A 17,965-nucleotide genomic window follows, 5' to 3' on the forward strand; every position below is an offset into this window, starting at 1 on the left:
AAGCCGCATTACGCCGTCCACGCCTCTTGGACGCCGCCGTACGCCGTTCTCTCGAGTCCTGCGGGGAAGTCTTCTGCTTGGTGGACGGCAACGGCAGATGACAGTGCAGCTGGGCCTTTTCCTCTTCTAAGCATTAGAAACGCTGTGTAGCCAAGGTGATGGATGCGCCAAAGAGCCCGTCAGGTGACAGCGGAGCACCCAGCGGGTCCTCCTTGTCCTTCTTCTGAAGGGTTGTCAGACCGAGCCACACGTGCCAAGCACCGGCGGTAGACAGAGCCATGACGCGGCGGCGGTGACTCCCCTGGTTAAATTGTTCATCTGTCCCGCAATACGGGATACATGATCCAAATAAGAAGCGGAGAGGGAGGCTTTCCCTGTCCCTGTGGATAGGGACACCCCCAGCAGTTCCTGCTGCCAGACCAGCTGGTTGAGCCAGGAGAAAAATGAGCGGCCAGCGCATCGAGTGGGGAAGACCAGAGCGGCAGATAGCAGCTTTCCTGTGGACACTGGACAAATAAAAGAGGCCAGAGATAGGAGCCCTGCAGCAGAGCAGCTCCTTCCAGGATGCTTCCACACCTGCCCAAATCTCATCCAAGGCGGGAGCGACGAAGAGCGGCTTGGTTTCAGCCGCCAGCTGATAGACTCCCTGGGGCAGGTGATCAGCGGTGCGAGGGGGTTCGGGGGCGGAAGTGGGATCCTGGCATTCTCAGCGGCTGTCCTCATCACGTTGGGGAAGTCTTGTTTCAACGATGGATGAGGTAGAGCGGCGGAGGTGAAGGATGCAGCCGTAATGGAGACAGAGGAGATGTTGTCATCGCTGTCTCCCGGCGGCGGCATCTCTTCTTCTTCCTCCACTACCAAGGGAGGAACCGGCAGGGGAAGCGCTGTGACAGGGGCAGAGGAGCAGGGCTCGGCCTCCGCCTCGCTGTCATCACAGCGGAGCTCGATCTCAGGAGAACGCTGATGCTGATAGCGTTTAAAATGAGCCCAACGCTGCTGGCATCTCACCATGGAAAGGGCCCTGCAGCTGCTGCAATCCGGTGAGTCGGAGATGCCGTCAGCGGCGTGTTCCGGGCTGCGGCACTCGAAACACGCCTCATGCGGATCCGTCGTCACGATCAGGCCGGGACAGTCCGGGCAGTATTTAGCGATGTTGGGCTCAGACGATGCTATCCCAGGCAAACTTGTTCATCAGGCACTGAAGAAAAAGTGGATGCTGAATGAGGGGCCGCTCGCCATTTATAAGCGCGAGGCCCCATAGGGGGTGTATGAGCTCATCCTGATTGGATGATACGTGAGCATGTGCATGCAAATTTTCAGTTCGCTGAGGCGACTAGATGAGTGGCTAAGCCAATAGAGCCCTGTTAGAGGTCAAAGCCTGTGTGAAATAGAACAAGTTTTCAGCTCTCATTACAAATTACACTGGTTGGCCTGTAGAGGGCGCTATGATTACATTTGAAGTCAAAAGTTCAAATCCAAACCTCAGACACTGCCAGGGTGATTTTGACAAAACTTGGAGCAGAGCTGAGCTGAATCACACAAACTGAATAACATGGAACCTTTATGACGGAAGCATACTTTACTTAAGAAATACTCTTACGTCTTCTGTGGAAAACCAGTCATGTGATCAGGCTAGTGGTGATTTCAGAACTTCCTGAATCTGTGTTTGTCTGACTGCCTCAGCACCGCATTTCGTTTGAATGTCTGTTGAAATCCTGAGCTGCAGACTGAGAGGAAATGTGACAAGATTTTACCCAGCAGCACCCAGGCTGCAAAAAATAACAAGTGACTTTAATTTTAGGTCAAATATGATAACACACTTCTTATTTTACATGTATGATAAAAAAATGTTGCTTATCATGTGTGCATAATAACATAAACACATAAAATAAGAAATGTACAGAATCAAATTGATTGGTCTGTCCTAGGCTGCAATGGTTTTGATTGGCCATTATCTGGCTTGCCATAAGTTTGCAAGTCTGGGACACTTGATAACCAAACGACACGATGGGTCTTTAGACACATTTTTGGATTTTTAACAAAACCACACCAAATACTCACAAAAATTGGGAGTGTGTCTTGTTGCCTCTCCTGATGCAGGACGTCTGAGTTTAGGTTTCATTTTTTACAGTGTGTCGGTGTGGTAACGGCTGACAGTCAGGACAGGTGTGATGAAAGCTCCTGAGAACAAGTCAACCCCAGAAATACACCCGTCCATCCCGTCCAACACCTGCTGCAGAAACCATCATACAATACAATACATACTGGTGAGACAAACAACTTAAACCTACGTGTGTGTACATTTTAATAGATACATTTAACAAGAATATATTTAGCGTACATCGATTCACTTTGCATACTTAGTTTCCATAGTTACATTACATTACATTACATTATAGTCGTATATATTTTAAACCACATGTTTATTCATAAAATTGATTTGTCTAATATATTTTGATATATTTGGTATTTACATATATACAGTGCCAGCCATTAAGTGCAAGTTATTTATTTTTCAGTGTCAGAATGAAATGCAGGAAACATACACTACTTGTCAAAAGTGTTGACACACTTGTTTTCTTTATTTTTTACTATTTTCCACATTTTAGAATAATAGTAAATACATCAAAACTATGAAATAACACAAATGGAATTATGCAGTGACCAAAAAAAATGTTAAACAAATCCAAACTATCTTATATTTTAGATTTTTTGGAAAGAAATTCATACATAGGATCAACTTCACTATTTATATTTGTCTAAGAAACTCATTTCAAGCATTTAAGCAGAAGCCTTTAGATCAAAATGGCTTTAAGCGAATGAGAAACACAGAACATTCAGTCAGGTGGGTCTGAACTTTTGACTGGCAGCGTATGTTTCCTGAATTATTTTTTGACACCAATAAAATAAATAATCTGTACTGAATGGCCGTTATTTCTTATGTATTTTTCTATTTTTGTAGTTTTCTAATACGACTAGCCATGTTTAATTTGGGGAATGTTTGTTGAATTTGACTGATAATATACAGTATTATGGTTTATAGGTATCAATATTTGAAGATGGAAGGTAGATATTTGAATTTGTTGAATTAAACAGCTGAGAAATCACTTGTCATTCAGCAACAGATCGAACCACGAATAACATTATAGCATATTTAAACTGCTTTTAAAAATAGATGATGATTATTAATAATTCACTTTTTTTTTAAGATAAAATGTCTACATTTCAAGGCAGATCTGATTAAATTTTTTGACATGAAAGCCTTGTTTGTCACTCTCTTATTGAAATACGTTTGGATTTGAGCTGATGTTCCTAAAGTGCCGATGCAATTTTTCTCCAAAATTCCCTTTTCTCCGACCCTTGAAAAAGTGGAACTGCTCAACATTACAAAACAACTCTTATCTGTTTCTTTTCAACAGATTTCAGCCTCCTGAAATAAGGAAGAAGGTGAAAAGAGGAAGGCAGGAGTCAGATCTCCTGAATACGCTCCATCTCTGAGCTTTCCTCAGTGTGGCGCCACAGTGTTTGATACCAAACCCACCACTTTCATAAAAAAGGACTGCTGCTGGAGCTTAGCAGCAACTTCACCACCATGATGCCAAACTTCACTTCATGCCAACCACAGCGAGGAGGTCACCTGCAGCTTATCCTCACCACCCTCATCGTGCTGCTGGGGCTGCTGGGAAACACTGTCGCCCTGTGGATCTTCTGCTTCCGACTGAAGAAATGGAATCCCAACAACTTGTTCCTCTTCAACCTGGTGATCGCCGACATCCTGGTTCTAGTGAGTGTGCCGCTGAACATCGATGCCTTGCTCAGGGGCCACTGGGTCTTCAGAGATGGCTTGTGCCGCATCAACCTCTTCCTGATGTTCGCCAACCGCTCAGCCAGCATCGGCCTCATGACTCTGGTGGCCATCTACCGCTACTTTAAGGTGGAGAAAGACTTTACATTCTTTCTTCAGTTCATTTGAGCCAAGCTTACCCAACTCACCTATGACTTTACAGTATCTTAAGTCCAATATCTTATCATCAGGGTGGAATTACATTGATCAAGAGGCATGACAGGCAGTTAGTCTTCACCTGGATTTTCCCTATCTATAATTTGGCAGGTTGGGGCTGTTAAGTTGGAGTCTACATTGCCCAAAAATTGCCACTAGTTACTAGTTTTAGTTCCATAAACATTTCTCAGATGGGTGTCCTGGTGGCTCAGTGGTCTATGTTGGCACAACATCCTGGGTTCAAATCCGGCCCAGGACCTTTGTCAGCTGGTCTAGATGCAGAAATAATCTGATTGGTTGAGTTAAACCTTAGTGGGTGGAGCCAAAGAACCAGAAAATTACAAGTACACGTACAAGTTAGCTAACTGACAAACTTCAATGGCAAAGAAGGAACTCTGAATTCAAAATGTAAACCACAATTCATTCATGATGTTGAAGGTCAGCAGCTAGCTAACTATCTTATCTAGCTAGCTATAGGCTAGTATGGCTAGTTTGAACTTGAAGGTCAGCTAAGCTAAGGGTTTACTGTTGAGTATTTCGATACTATCTATCCCAATATTGTATAGATTTTTTAAAACAATGTTGATCCTTAAGGTTACATAAAAGACATGTTTTTCAAGGTGTTGTTTATATATCCGACCACTATAGGCGGCAGCTGCCTTGTTGTTGTAACTGCTCTAAACAGAACCACAGCAACAGCAGGCATAGTCAGCTAGGCTAACTAGCTAACCTCGGTAACTTAGTATGGTATTCATTTTTTCATTTAGTAGCAGAGCGCTAGGCTTCATAATATTAGCCTCCTCCTTTCTTACCTCTTGTCTTTTTCACTGAGCTTCAGTCTAATGTTACTTAGACAGAAAATCTGTGGTTCTTTGGCTCCGCCCACTGAGATTTAACTTAACCAATCAGAACATTTCTCCCTCCAGAGTAGCTCTGCCTCTGAGAAATCCTCCTAAAACACCAATCTGTCCTTGTATTGCTCTTGTATCATCATTGAAGTAAACTGGAGTCACTGGGTGTTTCAGGTCTTTCAGCATCAGATTCCCTTGGTCAGGTGACCCAGTTTGTTGATCAGTCTTCAGTTTGTGACCCAGCAGGAAGTGTCGTATTCAGTCTTTCTACAGTCTTGTTATATTATAAACTATCTAAACTCTCTTTTTCATTCTCCTCTTCTTCCAGGTCGTCCACCCCCATCACCGGTTCAACCGCATGAACAAGAAGCAGGCTGGGTACGTGGTGGCTTTCCTCTGGCTGCTGGTGATTGGTCCTCGGGTTCCCATGCTGGCCTACAGCCACATCAAGGGCAGCGGTAACAACACCCAGTGCTTCTTCTTCACTTCCTACGAAGAGCCACCGCAGGCCATCATCCTGGTGGGGATCCTGTCGGTGCTGGAGTTTTTCATCCCGCTGGCCATGCTGTTGTTCTGCTCCGCCCGGATCTCCCGCATCCTGCGGCGGCGGCAGATGGACAAGTCTCAGAAGGTGCGCAGGGCGATGCGGGTGTGCGCCGTGATCGTCGGGGTGTTCGCCGTGTGTTTCCTGCCCGTGACGCTGACGACCATCGGGCTGTGTATCATCCGATCGTACCGGCTGGTAGACTGTGACTTGTTCGAAACCTTCGCTAAGCTCACCATCGTGTCGTTGGGGCTGAACTTCCTGAACTCGGCCCTGGATCCCGTCATCTACTGCTTCTCCAGCTCCATGTTCAGGAAGGCGCTCTGCAGCTTGCTGCCCGCCGCCCTGCGCTGCGGTCGGGGGACGGGCGATGGCGAGGCCGCAGCGTCCTCGTCTGAAACTCAGTCGATGACGCAGCAGGAATCAGAGGGCCGACAGAGGGAGTGAGGCGATGGCCGAGGCCCCCTTTAAACTTGTCCTAATTTATTCCCCCTCACCCTCCTTTCACCTCTCTCTTTCTCTTTTTCTGTCTCTCTTATTCTCCACTCCAGTGCTGTCGTCATTTCAGGGCTTTTGGATTCTATCCAGATCTGTTTTTTTTCTCCTATGTTGAAAATGAATGGGATTTTTGTCAATCGTTCTGTTCTTAAAATGTGTGAAATAATGTCAGTAGAAATGATATACGCAAAATGTTATTACAGAGTCATTACAGAGGTAAATATATTTTAATCTGTTACTGTATTTTTAAAAACTATTTTTCTAACAGCCATGGTGTGGATGTTGTGTTCTCATGAAACACTGAATGCTAAGCTCAGTCTGCTAGAGATTTTTTTATTGTTTTCATCAGAATCAGCTCAACTAATAAAGAAAAGCAGAACAGAGGAACCTGAAAGCAGAAACAGTCAATATTGGAGTTGGATGTAGTTAAAGGCTTTAACATCATTTTAATTTTCACATTAGACTGAAAGGGGGCGGGGCCACAATCCCTTATATGGGCTGAAAAATGATGTCACACCTGAGAGGACAACTGGCTCGCCATCTGTCTCACTCTCTGTCACCCCATCTTCCAAATACGGAGGGTTGGGGGAGAGAGAGTGTGTGTGTGTGTGTGGAGAACACACACACACACACACACACACACACACACACACACACCCACACCCGTGTTCTAACGATTTGCAGGTGTGCACGGCAGTTGATGACATCACCCCCTCTGAACATTCCAACATCAGTTTGTGTTGGAAAATACATTGCAATAAAACTCAAATATCTCAAAAACTGCAAAACCTATTGTATAGAAAAGTAATAGCGCAGTTCTCTGCAATCAGCTGAATGTTTTGATGTGTAATGTACCTGAAGTGTGGAAACTGTAGGAGGAGACACGGGGACGAAATCTGTCACTATGTCTCTGAGTTCTGGTCTATTGAAGCGTCTTTGAAGCATGGAAATACAATAGTTGGACTAGTGAGTGTATCTATACAAAATAAATGTAAATTCAATATATTGTATGATCTTGTTATTTGTTGTGACAAAAGTTTGCTGATGGTGATCAATGAATGAATTTTGACAACCTTTGTTCCTGACGTTGCTCTGCAGCCTGGTTTGTTGTCTGTCTTGTCAGCTCTGTGCCTATTAATGAATATATAAAAAAATAACCTATCTTTATTGTGCCAGGAGTTCAGTTTCCTGGTTGAAGCCACGGACTGAAACAAAAAAATGTGAGGGGGGAAAGACAAGGATGTCCTACTCTACCACTGTTATTTTGCTGACATTTTCAGTAAAAGTGCTGTTGAGCTGGTGTCTCTTCCTCCATGATAAAACCCCAAAATCAGTGATTTCTGTATTATCTGTTGCTGTGGCAGAGGAGACTGGAGAATTGTTTCTTTCTCTCTCCATTCATTGCCATTGTATGGAGGAACAGTCTGAAATCACACCTTTAGCACATAAAGCGATGTGTATGTATGTGTATATATGTGTGTGTATTTATGTGTCGTTTCAAGGGCTAGTAAGTGATTTATGTCTATCGCCCTCTATTGGCAGCCAGTAGGAAGTGCAACAACATCAACAGATCTCTGGCACACCTTACTCATGTTTCCACAATTAATAATAATTCACCGATATTGAAGTGTTTGTGTCTTACACACCGAGCAGCTGAAAGGCTTCTCCTAAAGCTGGGCGATATACCGAAAGTTGACCAAAACCAACACTGGCACTCTCTCACTGACCAAATTTCCTCCATGGCGGTCTGTTCTTGTTGGTCTTATATTTCATTTTATTTCCCTTCTTTTTTTTATTTCATTTGTTTTTTTCTTTTCTTCTCTGATTTTATATCCTTCCTTGACATGTTAGAATTTTTTGGCAAAAATTACACATATTCTGTACTGTTACGTTCTTCTTCTTCATCGTCTTCTTCAAAAACATTCTGGGTGAGAAAGGCCTGGCTTCTCCATAGGGAATGTGACAGGAAATGTCACAGCCTACAGAATCAAACATGACAGGGATTTCATTTCCATATTTAAACTATTCTGCTTTATTGACTGTAAACACAGACTGCTGAAGAAGATATCGAGTTTTGTTGCTATGTATTTTATAGGTTATAACCATATCTAATCAAATATACTGTTGTAGTAACATTATACAACATTAATTATCAATGGAAATGATGTAATATTTGTCAATGTAAAATGTATGTAACTTATTTTGTTGGTGTCTGCTGTACAAAAGAGAAATAATTGTTTTCAGAGCAGTTGTTAATCTGACAGAGGCTGTTTCTGTGAAAGATGTCTCCTCCAAGGCTTTCTTGGCTGCCTTCTTTATGATATTCATGATACTTTTTTCAGAGGTTTACACCCCAAATAACAAGTTTTGTTAAAAAACAAAACAAAAGAACTCTTGAGCAGTGCTATGTTTGACATGAGGATTGTGCTTCTGTGAAACTCATCTGTGATCACTTGAGAAATTGCTGTTTTCACATTAAAATGCATTTGCAAAGTGCTTTGTGTTGTTCTTAAAGCAGACAATGACGGCTTATGATTTATAATCATCTTATGTTTTATATCTGCTTGTAGCTTAATCATTTCATTACTTTACTTAAAGCAGTCAGTGACCACTTATAGCTGATTATAATAACATTATAAAACATCATAACAACAGTTATAATTCATTCTAAGTTGATTGTTACTTAACCTTATTAATTTAACCATATTATAAGGTGCAACTTCAATCGTTATAATGTATTATGACAGTTTTGTTGATCGTTATCCACAATGTTTATAATGTATTATACCTACTGGTATTATAATACACTATGATCTTTGGCTGTAATTATAAAGTGTTATGATACATGCTGCTATAAGTTGTTATGAAAAAGATTTATAACAGATTATGAGTAATGTTATATATTATTATTGTTATTATAACTATACTTATAATGCATTATGATGGCATTATAATATGTTCTAAGTATGATTATAATGTATTATAGACACAGGCTTCATAGAAGGTGTTACCCACTTTTCTTCTCAAAGGCACAAAACAAACATTCAACAATCTGTACAATAATCTCTGTATAATAAATCAATTTAAGAGAGAAATCTTGAACTCCTGACAACATGAACACTCATAGCTAGTTGAAGTCTCTTCTGGTTACTTCAGAAGCTGTTTTACACTCCCAACAATTAACGATACCACTACAGTACAATGAGCACAGAAACAACTTTTCCGCTCTCATTACAAATTACACTGATTGGCCTGAAGAGGGCGCTATCAAAAACACTCAAAGCTAATATCTCAGACACTGCCAGGGCGATTTTGACAAAACTTGGAGCAAAGCTGAACTTAAACACGTAAACTGAATAACGTGGAACCTTTATGACGGAAGCATACTTTACTTAAGAAATACTCAGAGGTCTGCAAGGCAAACCACACGTCTTCTGTGGAAAACCAGTCATGTGATCAGGCTAGTGACGACTTCAGAACTTCCTGAATCAGTTTTTACTTTTGTATATTGGTCCTGTCGGTCAGCGTTTGTCTGACCGCCTCAGCGCCGCATTTCGTTTGAATGCCTGTTGAAATCCTGAGCTGCAGACTGAGAGGAAATGTGACAACATTTTACCCAGCAGCACCCAGGCTGCAAAAAATAACAATAATAAATCACTTTAATTTTAGGTCAAATTATTACTAATGCAGTGCTGAAGTGTCAGCATGAACTTGTTTTATGATAATGTAACATGTTCTGAGATGTTTACAGCAGTGGTTCTCAACTTGGGGTCTGGGACCACCAGGGGTCCTTGAGGGGGTCCGCAGCAAATTGATGAATCATTAAAATTAAGCATTATTTCATTTACTAGAATTTAACACAGTTAGAGAATGTAGAGGAATGACTGTTTTGATCAGTTTCTCTGTTATCTCTCTACCTATAATACAGACAGTCATGGAGTTCTGGACAAAATCATATCTGACAATAAAAATATTCTCAGATTTGGGTCAGAGAGACAAAATCTCATCAAATGGGGGTCTGTGGCTCTAATGTGGACTAAATTAGGGTCCTTGATATGATTATTTTGAGGGGCGTCCCGGCTCTGGTGTCTAAGGTTTGAACCATGAAACTGCGATGTCGTGGGTTTGAATCCAGCGCTGGACATTTGTCACATCATCCCTCTCTCTCTCATTCTTCTTGTCTCTCTACTAGTGGTGAAACGATTTGTTGATTAATCGATCAACAGAAAATTAATCAATTATAATGTTGATAAATGATGAATAGTGTTAGTAATTTATCAGTATATATACCAAACATTTGTTGGTTCCAGCTTCACAGATTTGCTTTTTTGTGTTTCATCTTTTTATTAAATGAATCCTTTTTTTTTCTCTGCTGGTCAGACTGAGGAAGAAACCTGAACAATCACTTTGGACTCTGGGAACTGAGACGACATTTGTCATTATTTTAGACATTTTATAGAGTAAATCATGTGTATAATAACATATGGGACACGTATAATAAGAAATGTACAGAATCAAATTGATTGGTCTCTCCTATGGTTTTGATTGGCCATTATCTGGCTTACCATAAATTTGCAAGTCTGAGACACTTGATAACCAAGTTGACTGAGTTTAGGTTTAATTTTTTACAGTGTGCCGGTGTGGTAACGGCTGACGGTCAGCTCCTGAGAACAACAAGTCAACCCCATAAATACACCCGTCCATCCCGTCCAACACCTGCTGCAGAAACCATCATACAATACAATACATACTGGTGAGACAAATAACTTTATATTCAACTGATGTGTAAATGTAAACCTATGTGTGTGTAAATTTTAATAGATAAATTTAACAAGAATATAGTTAGCGTTCATAGATTAGCTTAGCATACTTAGTTTCCATAGTTACATTACATTATAGTCATATATATTTTAAACCACATATTCATGTTCATATAATTGTTTTGTCTAATACATTTTGATATATTTGGTATTTACGTATACAGTGCTGGGCAAAAGTCAGAAAGCACCCTTTTCTAACTAGATGTTTGCAGTCAAAACGTCCATTAAGTGCAAGGTTTTTTCAGTGTCAGAAAAAAATGCAGGAAACATACACTACCTGTCAAAAGTGTTGACACACTTGTTTTCTTTATTTTTACTATTTTCCACATTTTAGAATAATAGTAAATACATCAAAACTATGAAATAACACAAATGGAATTATGCAGTGACCAAAAAAGATGTTAAACAAATCCAAACTATCTTATATTTTAGATTCTTTGGAAAGAAATTCATACATAGGATCAACTTCACTATTTATATCTGTCTAAGAAACTCATTTCAAGCATTTAAGCAGAAGACTGTAGATCAAAATGGTTTAAGAGAATAAGAAACACAGAACGTTCAGTCAGGTGGGTCTAGACTGTTGACTGGCAGCGTATGTTTCCTGAATTATTGTTTGACACCAAAAAAATAAATAATCTGTACTGAATGGCCGTTATTACTTATGTATTTTTCTATTTTTGTGTATTTTTATATTTTTGTAGTTTTCTAATATGACTAGCCATGTTTAATTTAGAGAATGTTTGTTTAATTTGACTGATAATATACAGTATTATGGTTTATAGGTATCGATATTTGAAGATAGAAGGTAGATATTTGAATTTGTTAAATTAAATTTCGACAGCTGAGCAATCACTTGTCATTCAGCAAGAACAGATGTCCACGATCAACATTATACCATCTTTGCGCCCCATCTTTTGCACCGGTGGCTGTCGCTGCTGCGCATGGGGGATTCTTTGATGGGCGGGGGGTTTGGGGAGTGGAGCTAGTGGTTTGTGGCGCTGTCGGGGTCTTGGCTGTATTTTTTTGGTCGGTTTGGTGCTGCCCTGGTGGATTGGAGTATCGGTTTCTCAGGGGCATTGAGATTTCTCGGTGGTTCTGGACTCTTGAGCGGTAGTGTAGCCTACTTGTACGTGTATCTCCATTTTATTGCTTTCTTGTGGTTTGGCACACACTTTTATGTAAAGTTCCATCTGTTTTTAATTGTAATGTTTGTTTGTTTGTTTGTAGTTGTACCTGTTTATCTCATATATTACCTTTTATTTCTATTTTTAATTTTTTTAAATTTATTTTTTATTTTTCAGCGCTATCATTTATTGTGGTAGTTTCACATCACTGTGCTTTTGGGTTTTATTGTTTGTAAAGCACTTTGTAAACATTGTTTTTAGAAAAGTGTTACAAATAAAGTTATTATTATTATCTTTAAACTGCTCTTAAAAAGTAGAGGTTGATCATTAATAATTCACTTTTTTTTTTTTTTAGATAAAATGTCTACATTGGTTTTGACACAAAAACCTTGTTTGTCACTCTGTCACACTGAAATACAGACGTTTGGATTTGAGCTGATGTTCCTAAAGTGCAAATGCAATTTTTCTCCAAAATTCCCTTTTCTCCGACCCTTGAAAAAGTGGAACTGCTCAACATACAAACACAACTCTTATCTGTTTCTTTTCAACAGATTTCAGCCTCCTGAAATAAGGAAGAAGGTGAAAATAAGAAGTCAGGAGTCAGATGTCCTGAATACGCTCCATCTCTGAGCTTTCCTCAGTGTGGCGCCACAGTGTTTGATACCAAACCCACCATTTTCATAAAAAAGGACTTTAAAAAAACGATCACCTTTTGGTTGTTTTGCCAAAATTTGCCACCAAACTGAGTGACTTGTTCTCTTGTTAGTTTGACTAAGCTGCTCTGTCTAGACAGAACTGACCAACACAACATTATTTTTCATCAAAGAAACAAAGTCAGAGCTCAATTTTGTCAAAATGCCTCCGGGGCTTAGCAGCACCTTCACCACCATGATGCCAAACTTCACGAAGCAGACTCCTGGCGCCTGCCAACCAGAGCAAGGAGATCACTTGCAGTGCCTGAAACTGCCGGCCATCCTCATCAATGTCATTGTGGTGCTGGGGCTGCTGGGAAACGCTGTCGCCCTGTGGATCTTCTGCTTCCGACTGAAGACCTGGAATCCCAACAACTTGTTCCTCTTCAACCTGGTGATCGCTGACTTCCTGGTACTAATGAGTGTGCCGCTGAACATCAATACCTTGATCAGGGGCCACTGGGTCTTTGGAGACGGCTTGTGCCGCTTCAACCTCTTCCTGATGTTCGCCAACCGCTCAGCCAGCATCGGCCTCATGACTGTGGTGGCCATCTACCGCTACTTTAAGGTGGAGAAAGACTTTACATTCTATTAAGTTCATTTGAGCCAAGCTTACCCAACTCACCTATTTACAGTATCTTAAGTCCAATATCTTATCATCAGGGTGGAATTACATGAATCAAGAGGCATGATCTATCTATAATTTGGCAGGTTGGGGCTGTTAAGTTGGAGTCTACATTGCCCAAAAATTGCCACTAGTTACTAGTTGTAGTTCCATAAACATTTCTCAGATGGGGCGTCCCGGTGGCTCAGTGGTCTATGTGGGCGCGACCTCCTGGGTTCGAATCCGACCCAGGACCTTTGTCAGATGCAGAGCTGGTCTACAGGCAGAAATAATCTGACTGGCTGAATTAAACCTTAGTGGGCGGAGCCAAAGAACTAGAAAATTACAAGTACAAGTACAAGTTACCTAACTGACAATCTTCAATGGCAAAGAAGTAACTCTGGTCAAAGTATGAATAAAACATATAAACCACAATTCATTCATGATGTTGAAGGTCAGCAGCTAGCAAACTAGCTTACCCAGCTACCTATAGGCTAGTATGTATTATTATGTATGTATTTTTTTCAGTTAGTAGCAGAGCGCTAGGCTTCATAATATTAGCTTCCTCCCCTCTTACCTCTTGTCTTTTTCACTGGGCTTCCATCTAATGTTACTTAGACAGAAAAGCTGTTTTTTTTTGGCTCCGCCCACTTAGGTTTAACTCAACCAATCAGAACATTTCTCCCTCCAGAGTAGCTCTGCCTCTGAGAAAAGCTCCTAAAACACCAATCTGTCCTTGTATTGCTCTTGTATCATCATTGAAGTAAACTGGAGTCACTGCGTGTTTCAGGTCTTTCAACATCAGATTCCCTTGGTCAGGTGACCCAGTTTGTTGATCAGTCTTCAGTTTGTGACCCAGCAGGAAGTGTCGTATTCAGTCTTTCTACAGTCTTGTTATATTATAAACTATCTAAACTCTCTTTTTCATTCTCCTCTTCTTCCAGGTCGTCCACCCCCATCACTGGTTCAACCGCATGAACAAGAAGCAGGCTGGGTTCGTGGTGGCTTTCCTCTGGCTGTTGATGATTGGTCCTCGGGTTCCCATGCTGGCCTACAGCCACATCAAGGGCAGCGGTAACAACACCCAGTGCTTCTTCTTCACTTCCTACAAAGAGGCGTCGCGGGCCATCATCATCCTGGTGGGGATCCTGTCGGTGCTGGAGTTTTTCATCCCGTTGGCCATGCTGCTGTTCTGCTCCGCCCGGATCTCCCGCATCCTGCGGCGGCGGCAGATGGACAAGTCTCAGAAGGTGCGCAGGGCGATGCGGGTGTGCGCCGTGATCGTCGGGGTGTTCGTGGTGTGTTTCCTGCCCGGGACGCTGACGACCATCGGGCTGTGGATCATCCGATCGTACCGGTCGTGGGACTGTGACTTGTTCAACACCTTCACCAAGCTCACCATCGTGTCGTTCGGCCTGAACTTCCTGAACTCGGCCCTGGATCCCGTCATCTACTGCTTCTCCAGCTCCATGTTCAGGAAGGCGCTCTGCAGCTTGCTGCCCGCCGCCCTGCCCTGCGGTCAGGAGGTGAGCGATGGCGAGGCTGCGGCCTCCTCATCTGGAACTCAGTCGATGACGCAGAAGGAACCATGAGGGCGGACAGAGGGAGCGAGGCGATGTAATAACGCCATTCCACTAGAATAATAATTACATCAGGAGAAAATATGAGTGTGCTTGCTGAAAAAGCAACAGTCTGCTTGTGTGTGATTTTTTTTATTGTTTTCATCACAATCAGCTCATCTAATAAAGAAAAGTAGAACAGAGGAACCTGAAAGCTCCTCTACTCATTTTCACATGAGACTGAAAGGAGGTGGGGTCATAATCCCTTATATGGGACTGTCACACTTGAGAGGACAACTGGCTCGCCATCGGTCTCACTCTGTCAGGGTTGGGGGAGAGAGAGGGAGAGAGAGAGAAAGAGAAAGAAAGAGAGAGCAACCTAACCCTAACAAAAAATCCAAAGTAGTAAATGTCGTAGTTAGCCGTCAGTGAACTTAAATAAAAAGCCAAAAGGGAATTCTATGCCATAAAAATATTCCGATTGAAATACCCATCAGCTACACCCGGCAGCTAAAGCCTCTCAATCCAGTATGAGATCTCACATAACTTTCAGCAAAGACCTTGTTGGTTTTTTATTTGTAACAAACTCCTCTTGCATGTTTGACATGTTTTTGTTTTTTACTTCAAGCGGAGAGGAAACGTGATCTCGACGCCAGGGTCCAAAATTAACACCCGCCGAGCGCCAAATGCGGGTAAATTTTGGGTTTGGTGGAAAAATAAAATGGGGTCACCGGCCGGTTGGCCGGTAAATTATTTTGGAATCACAACGCACTGCCAGGTTTACATCGCTGTGTTTCTGTGCTTAGACCAGCCGATACTAATACGACCCTCACTGTACCGGACCTATCATAACATGAGCGAATCAAATCAAAGAGTGAAAGCAGCCTTGTAACAAAACACTGGCTGTTGTTCCGTACTCAGACTTCAGTGTTTCCCCTCGATTTTTTTTCTTACAGCGGCGGCACGGTCCGGGGGAGAAACACGCCCACAGCAGTTATTGTCCTATAGTAAATGACTGAATGATTATAGAAATATTATGGGCAGCAGTGTGTCTGTGTCATAGACTGTAAAAAAAGATGGACGTAGTGAGTGTGACGTCACCCACAGGTTTCTGAAGGGCCGTTTTGAAGCCAAAAGTGCCGCCATGTTGACAGTTTTTGGAGCCGGAGCAGCTAGCGTGAGACCGGGGGTTTCCCACAGAGCCGCAGCGCCGCCTGCTATTGGTCCGTGATCGGCGAGCTGCGCGATCACTGGACAGGCGACCTGTCAATCACTCGGAAAACAGACCCGTTTTATAACCGTTATATTCCGTTAATGACGCAGTTATTTTAAAAATCGCCATATGGTCACATATTAGAAGAAGTGAAATTAGCTACTGAGCCCATAATCTCTTGTTATTGACTGTTATTGAAAATTATTGACTTTATATTTTGAGTGAGAAGTTGTGCCGTGGTCCCATTGACATGAATGGAGTTGGGCGGGATTTAGAGTCTTTTTGGAGGCGCCCCTAGTGGAAGTTAAAGGAACTGCAGCTTTCAGCCACTTCCTTATTGGATTCAAAATTCACCCGTGGCTTCGGCCTCTTGGTCTGTGTGTTTCTCTCGCTCTGTCCGCGACGTTTCAGCAGCAGCGCCTAGAAACTGGTTCTAACAGCAGTTTAGCCTACCAAGTGAGACAATTTAAGCTAAAAACATAATTATTTTGAAAATATTTTAAGCATGGCATGTCATGATCTTACCATGGCAGCCCGCCACAGTAGATACAGGGGAAACACTGGACTTCTACCTGACTTCAACGTCCGTCTATCTTTCTAGTCATAAAAGAAACACCTAGCGTTAGTTACACTTTGTTACCTTACAGATGTGGCGACACAGAGCCGGTGTTAAATCACCTAAAGAAATAAATGAAAAGGAAGAAGTAGACAACGAAAAAAGTCACAGAGGGGATCTGCGTTGGTTGAAAATACAAAGAACTTATCCCTTTATATAATCTCTACCACCTACTTAACTTTTATGTAATTTCTTTATTATTATTTTATAATTATTATATATTTTTTATTTATGAGTTCTTTATGAGTTCTTCCTTGATGTGTCAGAATTTTTTTTTTGCAAAAATGATACATATTCATTATGCACTGATACGTTCTTCTTCTTCATGGTATTCTTCAAAAAAAAAGCCTGGGTGAGGAAGGCCTGGCTTCTCCATATGGAATATGACAGAAAATGTTACAGCTTATTGAATCAAACATGACAGGGATTTAATTTCCATATTTACACTCTTGTCCTTCATTGACTGTAAAATTCATTTTTATGTTTGTATTCATATTCATTTTTTATCCATTTTACTCATTTTTATTTTTAACCTTTATATGCCTCCTCCTCCTACTCCTTACATTTGGTATGCTTTCATACAACTAGAAGGAAAACCTTTTGAGCTGTGGGTATATTCTTTCACTCTGCTTAATAAACCAGCTTGCATATTGATATAAAACCCAGACACTCGTGTTGCTTGTTGTTGTGTGTGATTTAGTGTCACTGTGTGTCAGCCTCATACTCTCTCTTTGAGATAGTTTAAGTCCGAGCGCTCACCACAGGTCACGGTATATATTTAATCTTGAGGGTTCACCAGAACACTCAAAATTCAACGTATTTATACCTCTGGAGGGTGTGGGATTAATTGATGGAATTGATCTATATTTGCACTTAATTTGCATCTGAAGGTCAGGGGGATGAGAGCATCATGGGAGTGTCAGCATTTACCTCATCTACATAATGAGGTATGCTATGGGCGGAGTAGAAACAAGTAACATTATACAACATTAATTATCAAAGAAAGTGATTTAATATTTATCAATGTAAAATGTATGCAAGATATTCTGTCTGTGTGTGCTGTGCAAAAGAGAAATGTTTTCAGAGCAGTTGTTTGTCAACTATCAAGCTGACAGAGGCAAAAATTAAAAGTAACACCCTTTTGTTCCCAAAGGCACAAAACAAACATCCAACAATGTGTATAATGATCACTGTATAATAAATACATTTAAAAGAGAAATCTTGAACTGACAACTTGAACACTCATAGCTAGTTGAAGCCTCCTCATGTTACTTCAGAAGCTGTTTTACACTCCCAACATTTAACAATATGACTACAGTTCAATGAGCACAGAGAAGTTTTCAGCTCTCATTACAAATTACACCGATTGGCCTGTAGAGGGCGCTATAATTACAAGTCAAAATTTCAAACCCAAACCTAATGTCTCAGACACTGCCAGGGT

At 41.4% G+C, this 17,965-nt stretch overlaps 1 protein-coding gene and 1 pseudogene across 1 annotated transcript; both read left to right on the forward strand.

Moving 5' to 3' along the window:
• Positions 1 to 3,592: 3,592 nt before the first annotated feature.
• On the forward strand, positions 3,593 to 5,842 carry LOC139656912 (hydroxycarboxylic acid receptor 2-like). Its single transcript, XM_071534554.1, has 2 exons — positions 3,593 to 3,934; positions 5,180 to 5,842. Exons 1-2 carry the CDS (start codon positions 3,593 to 3,595, stop codon positions 5,840 to 5,842), a joined length of 1,005 nt encoding a protein of 334 aa, XP_071390655.1.
• A 6,853-nt stretch (positions 5,843 to 12,695) lies between these two features.
• LOC139656913 (hydroxycarboxylic acid receptor 2-like) lies at positions 12,696 to 14,757 on the forward strand (annotated as a pseudogene).
• Positions 14,758 to 17,965: the final 3,208 nt, after the last annotated feature.

The sequence above is a fragment of the Centroberyx affinis genome, unplaced genomic scaffold (assembly GCF_046629955.1).
Source record: "Centroberyx affinis isolate AG114_WGS23_722 - 3 ecotype Tasmania unplaced genomic scaffold, CSIRO-AGI_Caff_v1 ptg002578l_1, whole genome shotgun sequence".
In the NCBI taxonomy this organism is placed as follows: domain Eukaryota; kingdom Metazoa; phylum Chordata; class Actinopteri; order Beryciformes; family Berycidae; genus Centroberyx; species Centroberyx affinis.

Coding starts and splice junctions, on each gene's coding strand:
- LOC139656912 (XM_071534554.1), top strand. CDS start 3,593: ATGATGCCAAACTTCACTTCATGCCAACCACAGCGAGGAGGTCACCTG. Junction 3,935..5,179: donor CCATCTACCGCTACTTTAAG/GTGGAGAAAGAC, acceptor CTCTTCTTCCAG/GTCGTCCACCCCCATCACCG.